At 33.4% G+C, this 27,489-nt stretch overlaps 3 protein-coding genes and 1 non-coding gene across 5 annotated transcripts; 1 reads left to right on the forward strand and 3 right to left on the reverse strand.

Moving 5' to 3' along the window:
• Window positions 1-2,271: 2,271 nt before the first annotated feature.
• Window positions 2,272-4,281, reverse strand: LOC137824736 (acyltransferase GLAUCE-like). The gene is made up of 2 exons (XM_068630407.1): window positions 3,991-4,281; window positions 2,272-3,159 (listed from the first exon to the last, which is right to left on the reverse strand). The coding sequence occupies exons 1-2, from the start codon at window positions 4,279-4,281 to the stop codon at window positions 2,272-2,274; spliced, it is 1,179 nt and encodes a 392-aa protein (XP_068486508.1).
• Window positions 4,282-7,580: 3,299 nt separating this feature from the next.
• Window positions 7,581-18,137, reverse strand: LOC137823964 (uncharacterized). The gene is made up of 13 exons (XM_068629364.1): window positions 17,912-18,137; window positions 17,219-17,822; window positions 16,616-16,700; window positions 16,444-16,533; window positions 15,994-16,067; window positions 15,734-15,818; window positions 15,550-15,639; window positions 14,982-15,112; window positions 12,456-12,537; window positions 12,327-12,374; window positions 8,676-8,748; window positions 8,461-8,564; window positions 7,581-8,086 (listed from the first exon to the last, which is right to left on the reverse strand). The coding sequence occupies exons 1-13, from the start codon at window positions 18,120-18,122 to the stop codon at window positions 7,970-7,972; spliced, it is 1,794 nt and encodes a 597-aa protein (XP_068485465.1). The 5' UTR covers window positions 18,123-18,137; the 3' UTR covers window positions 7,581-7,969.
• A 37-nt stretch (window positions 18,138-18,174) lies between these two features.
• TRNAK-UUU (transfer RNA lysine (anticodon UUU)) lies at window positions 18,175-18,254 on the forward strand. Its single transcript has one exon. It is a non-coding gene; the product is annotated as a tRNA-Lys (tRNA).
• Window positions 18,255-21,073: 2,819 nt separating this feature from the next.
• On the reverse strand, window positions 21,074-26,305 carry LOC137826318 (uncharacterized). 2 transcript variants are annotated; one of them, XM_068632246.1, is made up of 3 exons: window positions 25,963-26,196; window positions 25,372-25,886; window positions 21,074-21,822 (listed from the first exon to the last, which is right to left on the reverse strand). In XM_068632246.1, the coding sequence occupies exons 2-3, from the start codon at window positions 25,655-25,657 to the stop codon at window positions 21,452-21,454; spliced, it is 657 nt and encodes a 218-aa protein (XP_068488347.1). In that variant the 5' UTR covers window positions 25,658-25,886; window positions 25,963-26,196; the 3' UTR covers window positions 21,074-21,451. The 2 variants fall into 2 exon arrangements, with proteins under 2 accessions (XP_068488347.1, XP_068488346.1); XM_068632245.1 differs by having other exon boundaries at window positions 25,372-26,305.
• Between the last annotated feature and the right edge of the window lie 1,184 nt (window positions 26,306-27,489).

A 27,489-nucleotide genomic window follows, 5' to 3' on the forward strand; every position in this document is an offset into this window, starting at 1 on the left:
TGTAATCAGTCTTGGTGGTGGAGAGACTTAGAAAAAATATGTAAGGATGGTAATGGTGTAGGCTGGTTTCAACAAGCTGTTACATGGAATGTCAAATCTGGGGACTCAGTCCGTTTCTGGGAGGATCCTTGGACTAATGACAATAATCTCAAGGAGTTATTCCCTAGATTATTCTCTCTTTCACTGAATCAAGGGATGACGGTGGGTGAAATTGGTTATTGGGATGATCATGGGTGGCACTGGCACCTAAATTGGAGAAGGGAGAGATTCTGCTAGGAATCGGGTTTGGAGGAAGAATTACTAGGAATTCTAGCCAGGGAAGTTTTGGTTAAGGATTCCAGAGATTTTATTAGTTGGAGTGGGGATTCCAAGGGGATGTTTTCGGTAAAATCAGCATATGGCCTATTAGCCAACCATGATTCTGCACCAAGTAACGTTGTTTTCTGCCTCTTATGGAAGACCAAAGTTGTACCAAAAGTTTTAACCACGGCTTGGAGAATCCTTTTGGACAGAATCTCAACTTATCAGAATCTTGGGGCACGGGGAATTGTGGTGAATTCACCTCTCTGTGTTTTTTGTAACCTGTACGTAGAATCCACACAACATCTATTTTTGGATTGTACTTTTGCTTACTGTGTATGGATGCTATGCTACAGATGGATAGGTATTGTGGGAACACAGAACAAGGATATTTGTAATCATTTTTTGAATTTTCACTTAACTAATATGTCTGAGAAACAAAATCAGGTTTGAAGGGGAGTGTGGGCGACCATCACACGTTGCATATGGGAGCACAGGAATAATGTGATTTTCAGACAAGGAGTCCCTGACCCCGAAGAAACTTTACAAGCAGCTCAACTCATATCATGGCTTTGGCTAAAACATAGGGAAAGTTCTTTTTCATACTCCTTCTCTGATTGGATCCTTAATCCAATCCAATGCCTCTTGAGTTTATGCTGAATAGGGGATGGTGTATCCTAGTTATTATGCTTTGTTCTGTAGTGGGCTGCTGCAGGATTTTCCCTAACATCAGTTGAAGCCAAGAACGAAGCAGTGTGGTAAGGTGCAGGAGTGTGAAGGGAAAGTTGATGCAGTGCTAATCACCAACCCTACTTTGGCAACACTGAACCATGCAGGGGCTGTTGTGCGGTGGTACCTTAACAGGATCTGGGTTACTGATGTTGGGTGGCTTATTAGCTTGCTTGTTTACTATGGTTGGTGTGCTTACTGGATGGTGTAAGGTGGCTGCCCCATGTTGCATACATGGGCCCAACCAGATTTAGTGGTTATGAGGTAGGACCATGGTTATACGGAGGGTGTCTATGGAGTGATGCCACCTTTGGGCTGGGCAGGGGAGCTGGACGAGGCAGTAACGTGCCTTGAAGGAATGAAGATGAAAGAAAGAACAAGTTGATACAATGATCATAGTAAGCTGGTTAATTGTATATGGCGCTGGAATTCTTATTGGTCGGTTTCCATTTGACTGATCCGCAACCAAGGTAGTAATTGGTATCGGTTTCCATTTGACTGATCCGCAACCAAAGTAGTAATTGGTATTGAAGTATGCTAGATCAGTAGGATTGTGGTGCGTGTTCTGCAGTGCTTTTAGATGAACAGCAGAAGCAGGGAGTTGTTGTTACATTTTATTGTGATGTGTGAAACGTGAAACATTGGAATTGGCCATGCAGGTTTACCCAGGTGCATACACCCTATTGAGGTCATTAGTTCTTTTGTTTGTTGAAGTGAATGTAAGCAAGACTTTATAGGGTGGAACCAATGTCCAACATGGAGTATAGGAAATAGCTGAGGAAGATACTATCAGGGAGCTATGGAGGTTCTTTATGCTACTGTTTGCTTTCCCTTTTAGCAGTTTGATAGAGCCAAGTGTAAAGCTCTTAGTCTTAGGTAGTAATCAGCATTGTACCTTCTTTTTGTGTGGGATGCTTTTTTATTTTATTGTCTTCTTATTTGATCTGGTAAGTGTAAATGATAAGTGTAAAAGGATTGGGATATACCTTAATTTAATTTCATTATTTGCTTATAAAAAAAAATATGCTCAAAATACAACATTGTTTTAAGCATATGAATTATTTTAGTTTATGAATAATCTCTTAAACCTGATGAATGTGAGTCTCAACTTGCATAATCATTTCAACCATGGTCCAAAACCTTAAGGAAACATTGAAAGGAGTAACAAACAGTTCATCTTTAAATAAATTAGAATAAAAGGGTACTAAATAATTAATATTTTCATAGAAATGTGAAAAAGATCTAAATTTGTAGCATTATCCTACTAAACTCTTGCATTTGATCCTGAGGTAAATCAAGGCTTATGTTAATGCCCCCTTGATCTTGTGGCCCTGGCAATAGCATGACCAAACCAGGTTTAACTTCAAGTGGAGTAGCAGACTTTAGTCTACCCCATGCAAAAAGTTGCTCCTCTAACCCTAATCTCCACCATGCCACCAAGGAGAAACTATCTTCCATACAAGGTGCCCCTTTGTTCACTTCTAACCAATCTATCCCTGACTTTATGTACTCATCATCCAACCTTTCCACCCCTTCTTGCACTTTCCTTATGTGACAACCATCTTCTAGCTCCTTCAACTCCTTCACAGTTGCTCTTGCAAAACCAGGCACCAGTGCATTTCCTGCAAAGCTATTTGGGAGTTCAGGAACAACCCTTTTCCTCACATCCACTGGAAACAACATTGTGGACACTTTTTCCTCTGACATCCCTATTGCAATGCTTCTTGCCTTCCATATTTTTGCAGCAACAACCTGAAAAGTGGTTATGCTCTTTAAGGTCTTATCCTCCAGGGCTTTCTTTTTGAAGCTAGCAATGCTTTGTGGTGGCAAATGAAGAACATGAATCTGGTTTTCTAGCACAGATTGTATGACATTGGTATCACTTTTTCCTCGGAGGGTGAACAAGTTGTGTGTCACAGTAGCTTTTGAATACTCAAAATGTGGATGAGTAACAGTTGGAGGATTTCGAGCTCTCAGCAGTGTTCTATCTGCATTAGGTACTATGATGAGGTCTTCACCACGTGTTAATGCACCTAAGTTTACCTCAAAATCTCTTATTGCAAAACCGTCCAGTGTGCAGTGATTGTAGTGAGAAGCAAGTGCCAAACTTCCACAACCAAATTGAGTCAGCTGTTATAAACAACAAATTAGAGTATTTATTCTGCACATGCTTTAACAAAAAGTAAAAGTGTAGGTTGTTCTATGGATTTGTGGCATAAATGCTTATATATGTAGTTATCTAGAAGTGTTTATTATATAAGTAGTTTATAATATGTTCATAAGCTATGTGTAACTTATTTCAATAAATTCTCTTTATGGAAACATTGTATAATATGAGAACAGTTTAATTATATTCCCTTCTTCAATTAAACTTAGAATCTATTCTTAAGTATTATCACTATAGGTTGTTTATACAAACTGATCCTATATACTTTTGTGTTCAAAAATAAAGATGGAGAAAAATGAACTGATTGAAGGGATATTCAAGAATCTCAGAAGCTCATAAATTGGATTAAGATAACTTGAGAGGTGTATTACACAGACATTCAAGTTGTACCAACACACATTCATTCAAATCAAATTACTTAAACAAATTTCAGTCTATAATGTGTTTTTTTTTCATTTTATTAAATACAAAATAAAAATAAGAGAACAAAATAAAACAAAAACAAATATAATGTCTAATTATATTTTATTCTAATACATTTTAACATGCTTAAATTTTTCTTCATGATTTTAATATTCACATTAAAGACTAAAAAGGCATGGAAATTAAGAGTACAGACAGATAAAAAAACATTAAGAGAATCAAATGTGAAGACTAAAATGCATGGAAATTAAGAGTGCAAACAGATAAAAAAAAAATAATAAGAGAATCAAAAGAAACAAAAAATGAATACAAGGGTTAAAAACATTCAATCTTGAAAACATGAGTTTGAAAGAACTAAGAGGAGCCTTAACCTGTAAGGATGCAAGGGGTTTTTCTTTGAGATCAGTTTCTTGGTCACACCCTTCATGCAGGAACACAACTAATTCCTTCAACTCTGGATTAGGTGCAGAAATCACACCAAAATCACTCAATTTTCTGTCAGTTCTTGCAGCTGCAACCACAATGCCAGCACCATTGCAGTCAATTTCAAATCTCTGAGTCTCTTCCAAACTTGGCACCAGTCTACCAGCCATAAAGTCATATTGCATAAGCATTTTACTAAGTGCGGTGTATAATTTGTTACAAATCTCACTGAAACTCATTTGGGTGCTTGGAGGGTCAAAAAAAGAGGCAGAGTCTTGGTAAACAACAAGAGACAAATCAATGTTTGACAAGAACATTCTCTTGCGTGGTGTAGGTTGCTCAGGAACAATTACAATTTTCTCTACTAGTTCAATCTTACCCATTCTACACAATATCACTAATCAACAATTCAACTTTTTCTAACATACAACACCAACCAACATTTTAGCCACTTATATATTAAGTTTGCTCATTGGTTAGTAAATTCGTTTTCTAATATTAATTACTCTTAGTTAACTTACACTTATTCCTCTATACGTTGCTAACTTACCTGGAGTTATGTAATAATACTTCTTTACACAAAATATGTTTTGATTATTTGTTCATACATTTATTGTGTAACTCTCAACTCTATTGCACATATTTAGTAACATTTATTTATTGAATGTATATTATATACTTTGGTTACACTTTATTTCACTACATCATGTTACTATTTGAAACCATAAAGAAACATAAATGCTATGCCAGTTTCATCTGAAACCTTCCTTTTCCAGAAGGTCAAACCATTTTATTTTCAATAGTAGATCTCACATCTCTGTTAGAGTAGAATAAATTGAACTTGTGATCAGTGTTTTTTTTTTTTGGTTAAAATTTAACAATAGAGTGCAAAATAATAAGATTTAATAAGAATTTCCATGATTAGTATCTATTTTTTTCATGATTAGGTGAACTAACATGACATGGAAATCAACATGTTGATTAAGATTTAAAATTTTGTAAAACTGTAGGTTTTGGATTTTGATAATTTATAGTAAATCCAAAAACACTTTAGATATAGTATACCAATACCGTTCCAATCATGTAGATAAATTGTAGAAATAAAAAAATACTTAAAAAAAATTATGCTGAAACTTATAACTTGTATCAAACACATCCATTTAAAATGGGGTTTAGGGTAAGAAAGGAGAAGGAGTTGTATTATGATAAAAAAATAAATAAATAAATAAAAAAGATATGCTTCACATAAGAGATTTAAGATAATGAAACTTTAAGATGAAGTTACATATGAAAGAAAATGTTAAAAAATGAGATACATAAAATATTGTGTCATTTAATGCGAAGAAAGAAATTTTAAAATTGAAAAGTTTGTAATCAATCATAGTGATAATTAGTTTTAAATGGGATTTAGTGTGAGGAAGGGAAGGAACTGTATTATGATAACAAGAAAAAGTAGATATGCTCAAAATACTTTTTCTCAAACAGTGATTTAAAAAAGTTGTATAAGGAGGATAAGGAGCTTAAGAAATGTTATCTACTCAAAATTGATGAGCTAAAAAAATATTATTTGTGTCTGAGTTGTGTATAATAAAGATGAAACTTATAACTTATATCAAACACATTCTTTTAAAAATGGATTTAGTGTAAGAAAGAAGAATGATGTGATAATAAGAAAAAAGTAGATACACTTAAAAAATGGGTTGCCAAGAAATTGTGTCATTTAATTTGAGTAAGGAAGGAATTTGCCACATGAGTAAAAATACTTGTCATCTTCTATAAGAGATGTAATAGCCATCAAAGAGGAGTCAGATTTAGGGTTATTTAGGAGAGGAAATTGGTGGATTTGATAAACTTAGTTTAATTTTTACATTGGAAACTTAGAATTGATTGAATGTAAAGATGCTGAATTATTAATGAATCTCTTAAAGAGTAAACAAGCACAAAGATCACTTCTTAATGCCTAAAAAACCATGCCTGTAATAAACATGAATAATATTGGAAACCTTTGGGACAGTGGCATGAAACAATAACCTTCGATACTGTTGAATTTGACAGGGAACAAAGCAGGCACAATAATGAGATTTCAATATGTAAAAGAATCATTTAAATTTATGGTATTTTCTTCTTAATTTAATACTATTTTTTCATATTTTAATGACGTGTCAAATTACTTAGTGTTACTCCTAGAACAAAGAATGGGATATACAAGATTTGCATCTCTGTTTTAAATAGAATCTACCGGTTGATAGTATTCTCTGCAGTCCCTTGCCTCAACTCATCTATAGATGAAAATAAATAAATAAAATATGGGAGAACTAAAATAAAAATGAAAAATGTTAGATTGAAGACAAACAAATAAAGAAAAATATATAAAAGAATTTAAAGTGATAAAGAATACGAATAGGTCTTATACCTTATTTTTTACTCTTAAAAACTATATAGTTTCCTCTAACACCCCATATTTTCAAAAATACCAAAAAGTTGTTCATTCCAAATTTTTGAAATAGAAGTTTTATATTTCGAAATTTACAATCTAAAATATAAAAAATTTATATTTTAAAGTGTAGAATTGTAGAATTTAAATACAAAATTTATATTTCAAATTTTGTGATCTAAATACAAATTTATATTCTAGATTCCACAATTCATAATATAAATTTTGGTTTGCATTACATATTATAATCTGAAATACATTGTATTTTTTTGTATTTTTTATTAATTTGTATTATGGATTGTGAAATCCGAAATACTAAATTTTTTTTATTCCAAATCATACAATTTAAAATACTAAATTTATTTTCTATTCTAATTATACAATCCAAAATATTTTTTTTTTTATATTTAAACGATGAAGGCGAAAAACTACTGCAACGCTGACACTAGAAGTGGAGGCTACTGCGACTATGACACTAAAAGTTGGAGGTAGGAGATGTTGCAGCGAAGAAGGGGAGGAAAGTGCTAATGGAGAAGATGAAAAAAACGTAAAATTACATTTCACTTCTTCTATCTGCAGAGGAACGCATGGAAGTGCAATAAGAATTGCCCCTTCTTCCATCCTTCAATTTATGTGCGACCAAAATGTACATTAATGTTAGGTGTTTTTCTGGGTCTTGTGTTAAGATTCATACAGTTGGTTTAAAAATTTAGATGCCTGTTCTGTGTTAGCGTTCAATGTAATTGTAACCTCTCTGGGCTGTATTTTGTTTATTAAAGTTTATGCGAAGCATTAGAGTTTATCGTTTGCACAAATATAATGACTCTAACACCAGCGTCTCTCTCTGCTCAATTGATACCTTTAATGGAGGAACCAGGGCCTTTAAATGCAAAGATGGATACTAAATCTTGTAACGCCGCCATCATATGAAAATTTAACATTAAAGGAATCTACTTTTTATTTATCAGTGTATTCTCGTATATGTGCAGTTCCCGCAAAAGACAACATAGATAATAAAATTCCCTCGTATATCTCCATATTTTTTGCTCCACTAATAAGGTTGTACTGGTTCAGTAAGGAGACATGTGAAAAATAAAATCACAATGGATACAAATATCAAATATTCCATTAAGAAATCACATACAATAATAAGCACAATTCAGCAAAATCTAGTCAAATCAAAAGTATCGTTTTTCATTCACAATAGTAGAATGAAGATAGACTTTTCTGAAGTGTGAATTTTGAGTAAAGTGCCTTTTTTCCCCTCAATCTACTCAACTATGGTACAACCAAAAGCCGCCGTGTCAACATTACCTTGCTCCAATAATGTGATTTGTCCCGTAAGTGTCATGTCAATATTGTCATTTTCAACAAAATTCACATATAGCAGATCTTGGGAAGAGAGGAAGGAGGCTCTACTGAGGTGCTCTACCACATGCTAGGCCCCAACCACCATGAAACTTCCTTCATCTTGCCATCTCTGGTCAAGAGGATTATGAAACTTTTGCTTTCGCCTTCGCTGCTAAGTACTTTCTACTTTCTTGTTTGTACCTCTTCCATTCTCGTAAAGCAGCTAGGAGGACATGCATAATAACTGGCAGAAAAAATGGCTGCAAAAATAGAAGTATTCAATTGATGCTTAAAATTTTCTCAACTAATTGATCTCGTTCAGCAGCAGAGGCAGTAACAACAAACATTAAGAGGTTGGCAAAACAAGCCAAAAAGAATTTAGACATGCTTAAAGAACAACGTAAAGGCTAAACTTTTTATGGGCACCACGGTTCTTTCAATATCTTAATTCATTTCAGTCTTTGTGATAAAAAAATTGACAAATTAAACAAGAATCATTTCAGATGCATAACCTACATTCCCTAAGGATGCATGCCAAAAGGTAAAGACGACCACCAATAAGAAGCAATCATCCAAAGGTCAAGTTTTATCAATCCACAGAAGCCAGACTATAGGGAAGAGTTCAAGGACAAACCGAATAGATGGCAAAACAATGCTCAAAAGAATAATAGCTTATGGACATAATTGAAGGGTGAAAAAAGGCATCCTCGGCCAGAGATCTCGATTGCCTTGATGATACTGATAAGAGAAGAGATTAACCATATGTTAGTAGCAGAAATCAGGTAGTAAATCTTCACCAAGGTCGGTAACAAGCTTTTGAAATTATCATAAAGTCTATGAAAAGCATACCAGCTGAAGCATCATATATTCCAATAGATGCATTACTTTGAGCATATTTTGCTGCCTCAAGAGAAAACTTCACCTGCTCCAAGACCATAAAATATTGAGAAACCGTATAATTTGGAAATTAAAGATGATGACAACATTTTTATATCACTTCATCAGGCAAAGTGTTAATATACAACAAATTTATTACTACAGCTGAAAATTAATTGTCATTTTCTGACCAAAAATCTAAAATAAAATATCATAACTTAAAAATTTTCACAACTAAAATGCAAAAGGAGAAAACATTATTTTACCTAAAATGAACATTAACTGATATGGATTTGAATATTATGGAGTGTTTAACCCTAATCGAGTAGTATGGGACATTCAGTGGAGTATTCAAGTATTTGGTTTCCCCTTCTTAACAACTAGTTTTTAAGTTAAGGGTGAATTCCCCGAGTGCTTAGGTGTTTATCAATTGGTATTAGAAGAGCTGGGTTGTAGGTGGAGGGTTTTGACCAACAAAATGGTTGAGTGAAGCGCTATGAAGTGTGAATTGTCAAGATGTTAGCTCTCAAGGTCGATGCTATGATAGGGATTTTAGAATCATAGGTGTTTAAGTCTCATACTGAGTAATATTGGATGTTCAGTAGAGTATTTAAGTTCAGGTTCTCCTTACTTAGCTTCAAGGATGGGTTCCCCAAGTACTTAGGTGCTTATTAATAACATGCACTAAAGTCAAACTTCAACACCCTATCAGTAGTATGGGATGTTCAGAGGAGAAATGAAGTGTTTGGTTCTTCCCCTTTAAAAGCTAGCTTTAAAGCGTGAGTTCCTCATGCACTTAGGTACATGCATTAAAGGCAACACCTCATCGCCCTATCAGCTATTAGCATATGAATGGCATCATTAATAATACTGTTATAATAATTTATATGATTTTCTAAGCAAAGTGTTGTGTCGCATCTTCTATGACCTAGAATCCTTGGGACAAACTTCATCACATTTCCCTTTTTCTCTTTCCTTAAGCTTATGTTGAAAGTCACTGATCCTTATAAACATATGAATCTGAACCAAAAGAGATATTTAACATCTCTCAAGTTCTTTTTCGCATATACTCCTTCAAGTAAGAGCGAGTTGTTCCCACTCTGCTTGTATTGTTCAATGAGTTAACATCATCCACTGACATTGTCACTGGACAGCATCTTTTTCTCTAACAACCACCAGATCTGAAATGTCTCTTCGTGCAACGCCCAATCCGACCAGTTGAGAAGGCTGGTTCTTCCTCACACTATCAGGCACGGCTTCTCTTTGCATCTTAGTCAAGCACATGTCACCCACACACTTCCTTCCTGTCACCGAAACACCATTGCGCCATCCCCGTCATTTGCACTGACTTCTTTTGTTCCTCTTTCAACCTTCCTACTTACCTTTTCGTCATTTGTTTATGTACATGTTCTCTTGAACCCTAGAGGACTTTATTCTCTAAACCTTTTTTGGTTTTTCGTTTCTGGTCACCATGACTGTTGGAGTTGTGGAATGTCTATGTACTGGACCTACCTACTCGTTTCCTGGGTCTCCCACAATTACTTCGGAAAAACTTAATAAAAATTATTTATTTTCTTCATTTCTTGAGCTTTGGTTTCTTAGCCACGTTTTCATGATCACTGGGAAAAAGACAACGGTGAAATATCATCAGAAAGTGTTGAACAATTAGAAGCTAGACTTCCAACTTTGTGCTCTGCTAAGAAATTTGTGGAACCCAATATATTAGGGACCCTCATAATATTCAAAACAGGCAAATCCTTTAGGAAGAAGCCTCAGCATCTTTACAAATGACATTCAAATCCTTTATGGTCATGATTTTGCGAGTTGTGAATCTAGATTTTGATCCTAGATGGCAACAAGCCATGATTGTTGAAATGCAGACTCTTGAACATATGGGACTTTGTTTCTCTACTACCTAGCAGAAGACAATTGGCTGTTGATGGATGTATGCCCTTTAGGTGGGGCCATATAGTGAGATTGATTGCCTTAGAACTAGGTTGGCGACCAAAGGATATTCTCAAATGTCTCCTATATAGCAAATGGTGACGAGTATTTCTCCTACATCAAAAATTACTATTGTTCTTTTTTTCTATGGCAACTCTTTGACATTACCCTCTTCATCAATTAGATATTAAGAATGTTTTTGTTTTCCTTCATGATGATCTGGATGAGGACATCTACATGGAGCAAATTCCTACATTCGTTGCTCAAGGAGAGTCTGGGTTGCTTTGCAGATTGAGATTACCTCCAAGGTTTCAAACAGTCCCCACGTGCTTGGTCTAAAAAGTTTAGTCATATTGTTCAAATCTTTGGTTTGAAACACAACAAAGCATATTATTTAGTTTTTTATTGTCATACATCTCCTGGAAAATGTGTTTACTTAATTGTGTATGTTGAGGACATAGTTATCACAAGAAATGATGAAACTAAAGTTGCTCAACTAAAGCAACATTTGTGCAGTAACTTTCAAAACAAAGATCTAAGGTGTCCCAAATATTTTCTAGGCATTGAAGTGACTCAATCAAAAGGTATTGTGATTTCTCAAAGGATATATAAGCTAGATCTATTGAAAGAAAGAGACATGATTGATTGTATACTTGTGGATGGTCCTATGGATCCAAATCAAGAATTAATGGCAAAACAACGTAAGCCCTTCTCATATCCAGAGATATATACAAGACTTATCAGAAAACTTATTTATCTCACTATTATTAGGTCTGACCTATCTTTTGAAATTGATGGGATTAGTCAGTTTATGCATGTTCCTCGCATTGATCACTAGAATGTTGTCTTTTGCATTCTTAGATACCTCAAAAAGACACCAGAACAAGGTCTGCTATATGAAGATAAAGGAAGTACCCAAATATCTAGGTTTTGTGAAGTTGATTAGACAGGATCTTCTACAGACAAACGTTCCACTACTGGATATCATTTTTCATTAGAGGGAATATTGCTTCTTTGAAAAGTAAAAAACAGAATGTAGTTGCTAGAACAAGTGATGAAGATGAAAACTGGACAATGGCGCCACTCACTCATGAACTTGTGTAGATAAAAATTTTATCCAAGAATTGAGGTCTTATGAGTAAAAATCAGAATGTAGTTGCTAGAACAAATGAGGATGTATTCAGATAATCAAGCAGCTCTTCACATTGCTTTTAACCCTGTGTTTCAAGAGAGAACTAAATACACGGACATTGACTATCCTTGTATTAGAGAAAAGTTGTTATCCAAGTAAATTTACACTGTGCTTGTTGGCTTTAATGATCAACTTGCAGACATTTTGACAAAATCCTTAAGATGATGAGGGATTCAATTTACATGATCCAAGCTTGGAACATACAATGTGTATGTTTCAACTTGAGGGGGATGTTAGAATAGTTTATATTGTTTTCTAAACAAAAGGTGTTTTGTGTTCAATCTATATGCAACCTAAAATCCTATGAATAAACTCTATCATGTTTTCCTTTTTATCTTTCCTTGAGGTTCTTTTTTAAGCCACCAATCCTAATGTATATGAATCTGAATTAAAGATCTCTCAAGTTCGTTTCTCATACACTTCTTCGTGTAGTATCATCCAACATAAGTCTAACAAGCAAAGGTCAAGCATGTAGACCAACAAATCACCTGTTTTCCAATCTCATCCATGATAATCATCCTTGGCAATGACTGTACCTGCAGAAAATGAAAGTTCGATAATATTAGACAGTAGCCAGCCAAAACAGACAGATGAAGAAACTTAATTCACAAACATACCAATCTAGAAAGCGATCCAAGTGTTGTAGCACATGAAAGAAGATTAAAGCATATATGCTTCCGAGACAAAACATCCAACTCCCTACACACAATTCCCCACAAAAACAACTTCATGGTGATCTATTCATTACATGAGAAAATAAATTATATAAATAGCTTAGGCCTCTTAGCCACATGCATACAACATAAATGTAACAAATTTTCCGTTCTACCACCATTTCAAACTAAATGTGTTGCTTTAGTGGCATCAACCAATACCATGTGTTCTAGGGTTCATCTATTTAATGGACAATACAAGGTTATCAGATCATGATTCATATAGTAGATTATTATGCTATTTTTTTAATTACAATAAATAACATGTGAAGTGAATCATATGATTCAAAGACGCATCAAAAGATAGCTTAAATATATCATATGAATGATGTATAGCGCTTAATCTGATGGTTTTAAACTATAGATTTGACAAAACAAAGAGAAGTCTCACTTATTTCATGTTGAAAGTAAGAAGGAAAATAAAGCATTGATCTGGCCAATATGGTGCGCTAGAGTGAACAAATGCCAGCACTAGGCCATCATTTTAGAAGAATGAAAGTATAGTAACACAACCAACCAAAAAGGATAGAGGGAGTGAATGATTTATTTTCTCCAGTTTGAGAGTGACGGTAAAGAATCAAAGTAGGATCAGTTTCTAATATGATCTAGAGAAGTAAATATAATTTTGAATTTCTTTATAAATTTTATTATGTTTCTAATTAAGGTTGAATGGTCAGATGAGAAGATAAAAAAAACCTCAAAATGAATCATTCATGTTTTTCATGGTGGGAAATAATTATGCATATAGTGGGAATTGAAGGTAGCATTGGTATGAGTTAAAGTTAATTACTAGTGGTTATTAAAGATAACTTAGTAAGAATTAATGTGGAATTTAGAGAGTCTTACCTAATTCATCCTATAAAAGGATGCACTTGTAATATAATGGAAGATATATGAATTTTCAAAAATTGAGTTTTTTTCTGTGAGAACTTTATGGAGTTCTGAGTTATAAGAACCCATATTTGATTTTACCAGGGTAACATGTGACAAACAACCTCGTGACCTATCATTCTTTCTTGAGTGTGGCATCAATATCCTTTCCCAAACTAGATATAAGAACACACCCCTTCCTTTTTCTCATCGTTAGTATTAGAGAATCCACACTTGATATTCAGTAAGATTTCTTTTTACTTTCAATTTATTTTTATTTTTATTTTTATATTTTGGACTTATGGCAGGTACCGGTGCTAAAGTTACTCCTCAACTCAATGCATATCACAAATTGTTTATTGATGATTTTGTAATTGGGATGATAGAGATGGAGAAAAAGAAAATTAGAGAACTAGTACAAAAGAAAATTAGTGAAGAAAAAAAAATTAAAGAGGAGTTCAGAGAAAAAGAAATTCAATAAAAAAGATATAGAAGAAAAGAGAAAAGGAGAAATAAACGAAAAGAAGTGACCAACAAAGAGGAAGGAAAAAATAATAATAAAGATGTTTTTATGATTGAGTAGATATTGTTGTTTTGTCCATTCAATAATGTGAGGAACAGTTTTTCACGATATGTCTCAACAACACATCATATGGTATCAATTAAAATCAATAGTGTTTGCAAGGATTCTAGTTCTAGAATGGAAAACTAATAAAAGGATGATCTTTGATCCGGGTATTATGATTCTCTTGGTGGAAGTGTACTCATGACATTTGAGGATGAATTTCCTTGAAGAAGGAGGAAATGATATGATGTAGAGGGGTCAATATAATTTTGGATTTTCTTTATAACTTTTATTATGTTTTAATTAAAAGGTTGAATGGTCAGCTGATAAGATAAAAAAAAAACTTCAAAGTGAACCATTCATGTTTCTCATGGTGGGAAATAATGATGCACAATGGGAATTAAAGGCCGCACTAGTGGGAGTTAATTGCTAGTGGATATTAAAGATTACTTAGTGAAGAAATATAAAAGGATGCACTTGTAATATAATGAGAAATATATGAAATCTAAAAGAAAATTAAGTTTTCTCTTTGTAACAATTTTATGGAGTTCTGAGTTATAAGAACCCAGATTTGATGTTATCAGGATAACCTGTAGTGATCAACCCCATGATTTATCACTCATCTTTCTTGAGTGTGAGGTCAATATCCTTCCTCAAACTGAATATCAAAACGGTCTCCCCCCTTTTGTTTTCTCGTTGGTTTCATATTATCTTTTTATTATTATTATTATTATTTGTACAGTTATGTTTATATTGGGATTATAGGAACAAAATGTCCTAGGATTAATTGGATTGATATTGGGATTATAGGAACAAAATGTTCTATGATTAATTGTAATTATTCTATATAAACAGACTCCACTGTCTATTTGAAACACATTGTTTCAATTCAACCAACATATTCTTGGTTCTTTCCTTTTGAACGGAAGAAAATAACTACATAAAACATGCAATTAGTAATTTTAAAAGGGTAGAACAAGGACTACTATTCTCACCATTCTGTGAAACCCCTTTCACTGCCTAGGAGAATGGATGTGCCTGACTCACCAACATAAAGGTTATCAGACTTCAGACCAAGGAGTTGCCGCAGCTGCCCCATGAGAACTTCAAAAAGCATTTGGAGATCCTGTTCCAGAATAGGCATGCTTCAATGTTTGGCAAGAGAATAATGATAATCTACAACACTGGGACTATAAAAATCACGTCAAGATTAGCTTAATATGAATGAATAGTTGCTATGTTTCGCCAGTTCATGAGCATATATTTTTTAAATGAATATTAACTAAAACTAAGCAATTTCCAAACATGCACAAAGTACATCTGCATACATAACTGGCATTAAATTCTTTATTTTATAAAAAAGAAAAAATTATTTTCCAAATTGCTGAAATGAAGTTCCTTAGAATGATAATCTATCAATTATTACTTAGAAGCAAATCAGGGCTGCGAGTGTATCAGTGAATCACACATGAAATAAAAAGTTACAAGATGCTTGTGTATAAAAGTAACAATGAGAAGAAATTATTGTCAACAACATAGCCAACTAATGAATATAAGACAAACCTGGCGAGAAATTGTAATTCTAACTGGATCCTTGCTTTCCAAATCTTTTATACAGCTTTGGGGATTCCAGACAACAACACCTCCCCACATCTGCAACATTCCAGAATAAGTGCTTCATAATATTAACAGACTTTGTAACTTTATAAAAGATTATAAGGAAATTTTTTAAGGTAAGATGAATAACCGGAGATATAAAGCCATTAGTTTTAGAGATATCTCCATTTGGAAGCTTCAGTTGAAGAGGACACTCCTTTGCAGATGGTATATACCTAACATAAAGAAAGCTTAAAATGTAAGCTGTCTTTAATAAACTAGCTGGAATCAGACACTTGAGAAGTAATTTCATTCTCCACACACACCCCCCCAACCCACCTAGTACTAAAGACTACATACCGTAAATTGTGGCAATCAAAATGTAAATAAATTTAGGATCAAGTAATATACACCACAAGTTGCAATACTTTTGACCTTCCTCCTGCTGCAACAGAAGTATCTAAGTGCCACTCATTTGAATTCACCTGTTTCAGTTAGAATATTCATGTCATAAATATACCATTAAAGCATCCCACCAGATATGTGAAACATTGAAAAAACTATGATGAGAAAGATAAAAAAAGAACAGATAGCAGGTTTCCATAAAAAAAGTATATAACTAGAACAAATCTAAGAGAACTCATACATAAAAAGATAAGAAAAACCTCTGAATGACCAATATACCATCATTTTATCAGCTGAACATCGTGCTAATATGTCATGTGCATAGGGGGGGAAGTTACATTACATCATCATGCTAATAAGTTAGTTGAGTTACAAGTTAGACCTAAAAACATGGTAATTGTTTTCAAAATAAACTAAATATTATAAATCACAATTCAAAGTCATAGATGAACATACAAAGAAAGGAAGATCCTTGGTTGTAAATATGTGGCTGTCATGCTTATCATCCCAGTAAGAAAATGAAGACTTTGGCGTATGGTATAAAACCTGCAAAACGGGAGGAACAATAAATCATTTCATCTGTGGGATCCAATGACTTGTAACAATTGTTACATTTACGAGATTTCACCTGGCTTTCAACACTGATGTTTGCTATAGGTTGTAAAGCCTCAATCACGGGTTGTAAAAAAGTCTCATCAATTTCACGAAAATTCCTACAATATGATCATCACAAAAACTTCAAATTGGTACAATTCAAAAGATTCAAACAATCCTGATAATAGATGATAGGACCTACATTATATAACAGGTTCAGTGAATATTTAACATCGCATGGTTAATCTTTGTCTTTACCCAATCATAAAATCACCAACTCTGGCACTAGTTGAAGCAGGTGCATTCTGTACCTGCCTCAACTTTCGTAAGTATATATCTTACAATTATAATAGGGTGGTTACTGATTCATGAAAATGCAAATCTATAGAACTGATCCCCAAAAGTGTTAGCATGATCACAAGTTTTCCTACTAAGCCATCAACTTGCAAATAATCTCATCTCTCAAAAACTAATTTGTATAAAACAAAACTTCCAAGCAACAATGCAATACAAGCTGCACCTTACTTATAATGAATCAAATCACACATAAATTCTTTATAAAACAGAAACAAAGCCTCAATCATTTCATTTCACATTTGATACTAATCTGAGCAAAATTCCATTTCACAATTCATACCAATCATATATCCAATCTCGAGGGTCTGCATTGAGCAAACTGAAAGACAGAACAATCCTCCCATCAGCACCAACAGGCATAAACTCACTGCGAACTGAACCCTCCTCGTCCCCTCCATTAACAAAAACCTTAACAAAGATCTCAGCCACACGCAACACCGCCTCCTCCTCCTCTACACGCCCCACGATCCACGCGTGCCGATACTTCCCCACCACACTCCTCACCTCCCCCTCTTCATTCACCACCACAACGCTGTAAGCATGCCCTCCTCCATACTCATTCACTACACTCCTCACCAACTCATCAGATTCCTCGTCATCACTCCGCAACTTCCCACCAAACTCGAACGCACTAACATCACCCATTTCCACGGCGACGGAGTAATTTCCTCCGCAACCGCCGCGACCTAGGTCCGACATTTTCCTCGTGATCGCCGCTCCCACCTCCCGGCGCGAAGCCTTGAAATCGAAACCGATGAAAACGGCTTGAAAGCGGCATGGGAAGGACAGGGGAGTCGATTCGACTTGGGACGAGAAGGAGTCGATTCGATCGAAAGGGAGGGGCGCCCGGTAGATTTCGATGGATTTCCACAGAAGAGGAAAACCTGCAACAACGACAACAAAAAATTAATAAATAAATAAATAATAAATATTTGAAGATAAGTGAGAGAGAGAGAGAGGGGGAGAAAAGGACCTAGGATGAAAGAGATGAGCACAGAAACACTGATAATGAGGCGTTTGACTCCAGGTTTTGTGTTTCGCGTGGTTTTGGAGTCGATTTGTGGCGCGTGGGTTTGCGTGTTTTCTTCTACAGGTTTTGAAGTTGATGGAGAATCGGATATTTCCGCCATTGTTGATCCAGGTTGTGCGAATTCGAATTCGAGAGGTGGGAGACAAAAATACATACACGAGTGAGAAGTTCCTTTATTTTGTAACAAAACAAATATATAATATAAAGCCGTCTTAGCTCATCGCTCAGCTGGTAGAGCGCGTGGCTTTTAACCACGTGGTCGTGGGTTCGATTCCCACAGACGGCGTTTTTTTTTTTCCATTTTTTTTTTTCATTTTTATTATTTATTATTTACATTCAAGGATGTGAATTGAAATTTCATATGAACTAGAAATATGGTTAATTTATAAATGGGTAATATTCACCTTATAAGTTGAGGAGATTGATTTTGTGAGAATGAATTAGACATGCAACAACATCACTTATGATTTGTATGACATTCTCAATTTTGCACATCAAGAATAAGATTGTAGGAAAACTAAATAGATGTATTCAAGTGATATTTTAAAAGATTTTTTCTATTAAAAAAAGTTTTTGGTATTCAATATGACATTTTAAAATATTAAGAAAGAATCATTAACATCTAAAATCATACAAATTTCAATGAATTATTTTTATTGACTAAATTTTATAAATTGTGATTTTTTTTAATCTATATGTATAAATATCATTCCTTGAAAATAATTTCACCTAAAAATAGATTGTAGGAAAACTAAATAGATGTATTCAAGTGATATTCTAAAAGATTTTTTCTATTAAAAAAAGTTTTTGGTATTCAATATGACATTTTAAAATATTAAGAAAGAATCATTAACATCTAAAATCATACAAATTTCAATGAATTATTTTTATTGAATAAATTTTATAAATTGTGATTTTTTTTAATCTATATGTATAAATATCATTCCTTGAAAATAATTTCACCTAAAAATATATGATATTTCTCTACTCTCATTATATCACACTTGTGTTAGTCAGAGGAGTAGTGTCCTAAATGTAAAATGTAAACTAATTATAAGGGATTATGATAAATTGTATAAAACTTTCTAAAAAAGTAATTGATGCATCTTGTCTCTTACACAAATGTCATACAAAACATTAAAGATGCGATTTTTTTACTAAATTAAACAATATTGTTATTTGTTAAAACCTTTTTAGCAGTTTGGTATGAAACATGTCCAAGACGAGAATGTCATAAAGACAAAGTAGAAGTAAGAGATGCATTATTAACAATGAAAATAGTAGGTTGTTGAAAATGCTGAAAAATATATAATCTTTAAGAGTTCCTCTAAAAACGATATGCATTGTGTCCTTATGCGTAGCAAAGATTATAATGAAATTGTTTCAAGAAGTCCTTTTTGAGTTCTTAGTTTCATTGAACCAATGATTTTGACTTTGAAAATGATTTTTGTATTTCTATCTATTGCTTATTTTGAGAAAATTTATTTTTGAATTTGGGAACAAAATTTGCAGATCCAAAAATATGGGTATTGTTGATAGCAATTGCAGTCTTTCTTCATGAGACAACAACAATGTTTCAATCCCTTCAATCGTGTAGGAATATGTGTATATAAGAATATATGTGATAAAAATATCATAGTCTTTAGAAAGACCATCCAAGATGGCTTCAATGTAATCTTTTGTCGTGATAGGTGACCAATAGCAGTTAAGCTATCAACAATCTTCTTGATGTCAAGAAGATAAGTGGTAACATTCTTATCCTTTTTAGGTGTACATAATTGAAGCTTTAATTTCTTCACCTTAACTCTTGACCAAGAAACATGATGTATACATGCAATTTATTCCATGTTTCAAAAGAATAAGAGAGACCTATCATTTGAGTGAGAATGGATGAGTCCATAAAAGCAAGAAGTCACACAACCAAGAGTTGATCTTGTTGCTCATAGTTGAATTCTTGATCGATGATATCATGAAGAGCATCAATACTGGTAAGATATTTGACTAGAGAAAGTAGCCTTCCAAGAATTTGAATAGTTCTAGACCTTTAAAAGTGAGAAACACTTGTCGTTACCATATTAAAAAATTGTAAACAGTTTTTTAAGAGAAATAGGTGTGTTTAAGACATGTGGGAGAGAGGAGAAAACAATGGAAGAAATTTCAAAGTTATGGGTAAGAGAAAAAATGGTGAAAGTCATGGTATCTCTAAATATCATGTAAGAAGGATAGAAGCAAAAATTGTATTGCAGAAAACGGTATCATAAAAATTATCATACAAAAGAGAGAAGCAAACATATATATATATATAAGAAAAATCAAAGTAATTGATATAACTAAATTAGTTATATGTTAATATGTGTTATCACGCATAACAATTAAATACTATACCAATTTATAATATATAAGTATAGATAAATTTTACCTTACAAATAAATTTTGTAAAGATAACTTACACTTTAAACTCATTTTCTAATATAGGATAAAACAAAATTCTTTCTTCCAATTTTAAATATTTTCTTACATCCAGGTAATTGTTATGAAAATTAAAGAAATTAACAAAGTCATAGAAATTCTTATTACATATTTTTGTTAAAATAATAAAAATTAATAATATATATGTAGATAAATTAAATTTTATAAAGTAAAAAAATAATGAATAATACTTGTACTTTTAGTGTTATAACATAGAAGATAATAGATACCTAATATATATGTTAATATACATATCGCCTTAAACTACATAAAATAATTCCAATCAACAATCTATAAAAAATTGAAAAGTAGTTCTAAAGCTGAATTGTTTCCTTAACTCTCAAGTATATATGTTAATATAAATAACACCTTAAATTACTTAAAACAATTACAATCTACAATCTACAAAACAAAACTGAAAAGTAGTTCTAAAGACTAATCTTTGTTCCCTTTAACTCTCAGTGGTCCAATAATCTCACATCACTTAAGAATCGAGACTAATGACACTTTAAATAAACCTTCCTCTCTCTTAACTTACAAAAACGTCTTTTAAGAATAAAATCAACTTAGTTAGTAATTCATCTTAGTAATATTATCTCAAGTCGGTCCAAACAACTATCAAATGTACTTTACGAATTTCTGACCTCAAGAATTTTTTGCATAAAATGGTAAGGCAAGACGCACTTGAAGGCACAATTATAGTGTTGAAATTCAACAAACCCTCTCTAATTCTTGCGAATATACTTCAACTGAAATATATCCATCAAACAATGAAAGGACGGGGTTAAAACAAAAAGAGAAACTAGATGGTGCATTTGTTACGCAACGATCTAAATAACTAAATCGATAACGAACTGCAAAACTTAGCACAGTACTCTTTTGGTTAATGTTGCATTTTCAAAAAGGACCAAAAGAATTTTTTTTTTCCAAAATAAAGATTTTGCAGCCTAACCAGGGATGACCCAGATGAAAGCTCACCCAAAAATTTGTTTATCAATGCATCTAAGCCATTCCTCAACTCTTATGCCTCAGTGTTTGAGCCTGAAGATTTTGATTTTCTTCTAAGAGTCTGTCATATTCAAGTAGTAGATCTGCAGCTTGCTTTTGGAGGGAAGCAACATGTGCTTCAGCAGTCTCAACTTTCTTGTCCTTCTCTTCAGATTCCAATTTTATGTTTTTCAAACTTTCGGACACACGTGAAAGCTCTTCCTTCAGCTGTTTTATCTCCTTGGAAGCTTTCTCACCCTTTCCTTTAAGTTGGACAGTTTCCTTTCTAAGGTTTTCCAAATCTTCGTTTGAAGCTCTTGTACTACTCCTTAAATTGACAAGTTTTTGAAGATAATGGTGGATTCGATCAATAAGGAATCCAAGGAATAATGCAAAACCTGCAAGACCAGAATAATTCATTTAAGACAAGTTTAAGATGTATGGTAATGTTTGTGTCAAACTGTTTTTGTCCCATTTTCTATTTTTACAAATAACAACAAAAATGTCACTTTATTTCTGTTGAGATGTGTTTAATTATTAATGAAACCAAAAAACATTTCCTTAAACTAAGTTGGCCCTAAAAGAACTCAAGAAAATTGGTGTCCAGTGTCCTCGGAGCATTCAAAGTGAAGAAGGTCTAGAAGAAAAGACAAGATTGGATAGACATAGATCTTCTTATGCACTTAATTGCAGACTAAACTTGCTGAATAAAACACATACGACAGCACATCTCTACCAAAAAATAAGTAAATAAAACATCACTAGAGAATATGCGGATACTTCCAATACTTCAAATTCTACAAGTGTCACAACCTTAACCTTAGTTATGTCAAATTCTACAAGTATGACACATGACTGAAAAAAAATACCTAATCAAAAGTTCTGAAATTTCTACAAACAACTCTAACTAAAAACACAATACAAAGGCCAGTAGATGAAATGCCATATAATAGTATTTGTTATCATGCCCCCAGCAAACAAACACTAAGAAGCATTTATTGAAATTCATTACATCTTCCTAATTATGTTTTGAACTGCATAGATATTTCTTCAACCAGATGACTGTGAAACATGAAATGTGTTATATCATAAAATGATGTTTCATATTCAATCAAAGTCCATATCAGCTTCGTCAACTCTATACACTGCTTACTACGCTGTTCTTAATACTACCATCAGGGTAGTCAAAATCATGATCTTAAGTAAGGTAGCACGATTTTATGATTTTCGAAAGGCTGAGCAATAGCAATTCCAAGTTGCAGCTCATTTTTTTGTGGGAACTGTGGGATCAAAGGATCTATCAAGTAAGATCACCAAAAAGCGCAAAAATCTTAATGTGCTTCTTGAAACCTTTTTTTTATTATTTATAAAACATCTGATCCACATTTATTTGCTTCATTTGGCCTTTTATTTTCTGCCTCCTTTTCAATTAATCTTCTCTCTTCAAGATTCAGGTAAACTTGGTCTGTCTTCATTTCACTCTCTTCATTTTGACTTCTTTTTCTGGTTCTGAGGTCATCTGGGTTCCTCTTTGACCAATTGAGTCCTTCCTGAGTTATGTTCTGGACTTCTGAGTTCATCTTCTTTCGTTCTAAGTTTATCAGGGCAGATCAGACACAACATGTCTGACAACTAATGTCCAAAATGTAGCACACCAAGACACCAGTCACACACACATATTGCATACTTTTCACCTTTTCTCTAATAATAGATGTTACTTTTTAATATTTTATTTTAATTTTAAGTTGACTTTTCTATAAGTTTAAGACAAATATTTATTTTAATAATATCATTGCATTTGCTATAGTCACTCGTAGGGATATTACCTAACCAGATAGAGGATATTCTAGATCGATTCTCAAACAGATTTCTTTTCATATATATATAGGTATTTCAGTGGATAGATAAAGACAGGGTCCATCTAAATCTTGCTTTATTCACTATTTAAAAAAATTTCTTGATTCTAAATTTTTGAATGACTGCCTTTTGTACAGATGGAGATGAACAAACCAGTTTGGTAGTGAAGCACCAGACACGGGCATCAGAGCAGTTATCTTATTGGAAGTTGGCTTGTCTCAGTCAGAAGATAGTGGACCCTCGAAGTTTCTCCCTCATTACCATCAACACTAAGTTCTTGGTTTGAAGAAGCTGATAATTGTTTCAGAGTAGGTTTGGATGCCAGAGTAAAGTGTCGTCATCTTACCCTGGGGGATCTCCTACTCTAAATTGTGGAAGTGGGTGTTGGCTCAGGCGTATCTATAGAAACTGGATCAGAAACTTAAGAAAGATGAGGTTTACAGAAAGAAGAAAGACTGAACAATGCATATCTCCAAAATGTAAGATATTACAAAATGAATAACTATGGTTCTTTGAGGGACCAGTATCCTCCCAACATATATTTTCTCAAGCCCCCACTTCTCTTATTGTTAACTACATGTGCTGACATGGTAACTAACTCCAAAGTACTTGTAACTACATCAAATAGCTCTATTCCCATTTCATTATTTCTTCTCTCAAACTGATAGGAACTTGGTATTGAGGTGTGCCGTCAAAACAGGCCCAAACCCGTGGACCAACCTAGCCCACCATACGTTCGGGTCAGTCCAAAAATGAATTTTGATGGATCAAAAAAGTTGGACCTAACCTCTGAACTCTGAAATGGGTTCCATTGCTCTTTACAAATTGACAAGATTGATGGAGTAGTGTATGTCCCATATTGGTTTTGAGCATAGTTGGAGTAACTTCTCCATAGACACTTCTAGGAGAGAAAAGTAAGAAAAAAAAATGAAATAAACTTTTTCATAAGCTAAAATTAGTTCATGTACAAGTTAAAATAAGAATTTAGAAAAATAGTATGAGAAAGTTTCTGCAATTAGTTTATAACATCATTGCTTTTAAAAGTGAGCTTTCATATTCTAATGTTATATTAGAGCAATATTAATTTTAAGTTTGTGATATTAATATTCAGTAGTACAAAGTTACCATGGGAGAAAGCTCAATAACAAAGAAGTTAAGGAAAATATCTAAAACTCTGGAGTCATGCTTATACAAACATATATTATTTAGGAAACAAAAACAGTAATCTTGATTTAATAATGAAGAACACAGAGAACACTGTCCCAGGACTATCCTCTTCTAACCCTTCCCCCCCAACAACTCTCGATTTATATTCTCGTGATGCAATTCCATACTCCTGTAGCCAAAAGCATCCTTTTAGGAGTCAATTTTCTAATAGCAACTTAATAATAAACATTATTCCTTCTCAGAATCTTTTCAAATTGAAGATATTATGGATATATTTTCTAGAACAAGTTCAATAACAGAGTAACAACAAATAATTTTCAGAGGCCTCGATCAAACAGTTATACAGAGATATTACTAAATTCGACCATTTATTTATTTGTGAACATGACACATTGTTTAGAGAAAGATACCACCAAGCTAAAAAACCATGTGTGGGAAGAATGTTCTTCTACTATCTATAAACGTGTTATCATTGCATGAGAAGAACTACGAAAAGAAAACCACAGCCTGTAACACACCCTAACAAATTATTTCATCGTCTTTCATGAAAGGTTTTTGAATCACCAATCGTCCACATAACCATATGTGATTATGGTATCACCACGTCAACCTTACAACAACTGCAACACTACCATCAGCACAGTACAACCATGATTTAAAACCTTTCTTTCGGGAACTAGCAAGTGCATTAACAATAATCCTTTTAGTTTAGAACTGACAAAAATGGTAAGCAGAACAACGCATCAAACACTAACCAATTTAAGATTTCATACAACTAAGATCCTACTAAAGAAGGGTCAAGCAAAAAAATGCACATCAACACTTGGAGCCTTAAAACTACGAAAAAATCATGAAGTGTATAATAAGCACTAAACCAGTCAACAAGGATGCAAATAACCCAGATGAAAGGAACATGAACGCACCCATAAGGGAAGCCTCCAGCAAGTGAGTTCTCCACAGAACTTGATCCATGGGCGACATCGTGCCTAGTTTAGCACCTTTGTTCTGGATCTTGACAATACTCATGAGACTTGAAAGGAGAATCACAGACATGGTACCAGCAATAGTTTTGACGGTAGCTGGACCCTTCCCCATCTTCAACTGATCCAGGCTTTTGATCACAAGATCTCTCAAAGGTCCTATCTTCACCAACAAAAGAAATGCCAGAACCCCCTCAGCAAAAATCACCAAGAACAACAGCTGAATCATCCTTTGCTCCCTCAACTAAAACAAATGCCCCCCACTTCACTGTAATTGCAAAAATCCTTACTTTTTGCCAAATAGAGTGCTATCACTTATGGTTTGAAAATTAAAATCCACCCCACAAGCAAATTCATGCTCCAATATGAAAAGAACACAAGGCTACCCTTGAACTGAATTGAAGGAAAGGCATTCCTCAAGCCACACTCACCCAGACCCTTTTATCCCTTTGCTGAAACTGAGACAAGCACACAATGACCCACATGAATGTGCAAACGAAAAACTGATATGCAGCATCAAAGCTCGAGTCTTACATGCATTAATTTCGAGGGAAAAGGCTCAAAATTCCACCAGCGATGGTTGAAGTAGAAAGAGACAACATTTGGAAAGGAGACGTCTTTAAACCCTTTAGAGAGAGATTTGTTAGTGTAGAGGGTTTGATCTGAGAATGCGAAGGCTCCAAAAATGGGTTTGGTACATTAAGAAAGGTGTGTCAAAGAAAAAGAAAAAGAAAAGAAAAAAAGAATTGAGTCAAGCGTTTCAACAGCACCGCCGTGTGAGTGACTGTGATGTCTTATGTTCGTGACATGTCAAACTTTTTCTTTCAGTAAAATGAATGAAAACATTTACTTATTTTTTTCAAGATTCCCACATTTTGAAACTACCAGTCTACAACTACTTTGTTCGGTGCAGAGACATTAAGAAAGCCTCAGTTCAGATAATTTATTCTTTCTTTTAGTACATATTCATATAAATGCTCGCAGTTAAAACATAATTTCACAACTTTTTGAAATTGTATATAATTTTTTTATGCGATAGGTTTATAAATAAATATATATAATAAAAAATAAATTTATAATTATTTGATAAAAAATATTAATATAATAATATTAGGAGTTTAAAGTGATTGTATAAAAAATTAGGTTGTTAATATATTATACCCAATGAAGGTAACATGTGTTTCTTTATTGAGATTAAATATATTAATTGTGAACTTTATTCTCGTAAGAATGTGATTGAAAAAATTAATTTTTCTTAAACAATTAGGTTTAATCAGTTTTTACTCTTAATATTTATCCATTATTTAATGTAGTCTTTTAATTTTTTTTATTCTCAATGTAGTTTTTATTTTTGTTAAAATGACTTAATATGGTTCTGTTTGTTAGATTGACGTTGACATTGTTAAAAAGGTAATAATTTGCTAGATGTATATTTAAAACAATGTACAGTGTCATGTTTGTCTATTTTATGTAATTATGTTACATTATTCCCTTCTTCTACTTATATTCTTCTTCTCTTTTTCTTAGGACAAAACTAAACTATGTCTAGAAACATGAACTATAACCTGCATGATTCCATCTAAATACACATTCCTAGACTCAACCTTTTTAGGCCTCTCTGGTCTCCCTTTAACACACTTCTAACTTCCCAAACATTATGCTAGCTTCAATGTCACAATTGCACATTAATACTAAATAAACGAAACTTTGGAAGGGTATTTTTATCAATACAATACTAGAGTTCAATTTGACCCATTATATATCAACTACAATATAAGGATAAGCATAGGTATCTAGAAACAATATCATAATGAAAATTTCTCTCTTTCTTTATCTTTGGTTTGATAACATAAGATTGTTACTTAGAGTCCGAACTTGTAACGTATTTTATCAAAATATTCCTTCAGAAAAATGGGATTTCTCAATAGCCACTGAGGATTAACGACGTGTAGAAGAAGAATTCGCAGGAGCTTCGAGTCTTTAATGAGAGGTGGAGCTCATTCTTGTTGTGCTCTCTTTCTTGCACTTAACATGTATCTTCGTTGGAAAATGACAATGCAT

This window comes from Phaseolus vulgaris, chromosome 8, assembly GCF_000499845.2.
Source record: "Phaseolus vulgaris cultivar G19833 chromosome 8, P. vulgaris v2.0, whole genome shotgun sequence".
In the NCBI taxonomy this organism is placed as follows: Eukaryota; Viridiplantae; Streptophyta; class Magnoliopsida; order Fabales; family Fabaceae; genus Phaseolus; species Phaseolus vulgaris.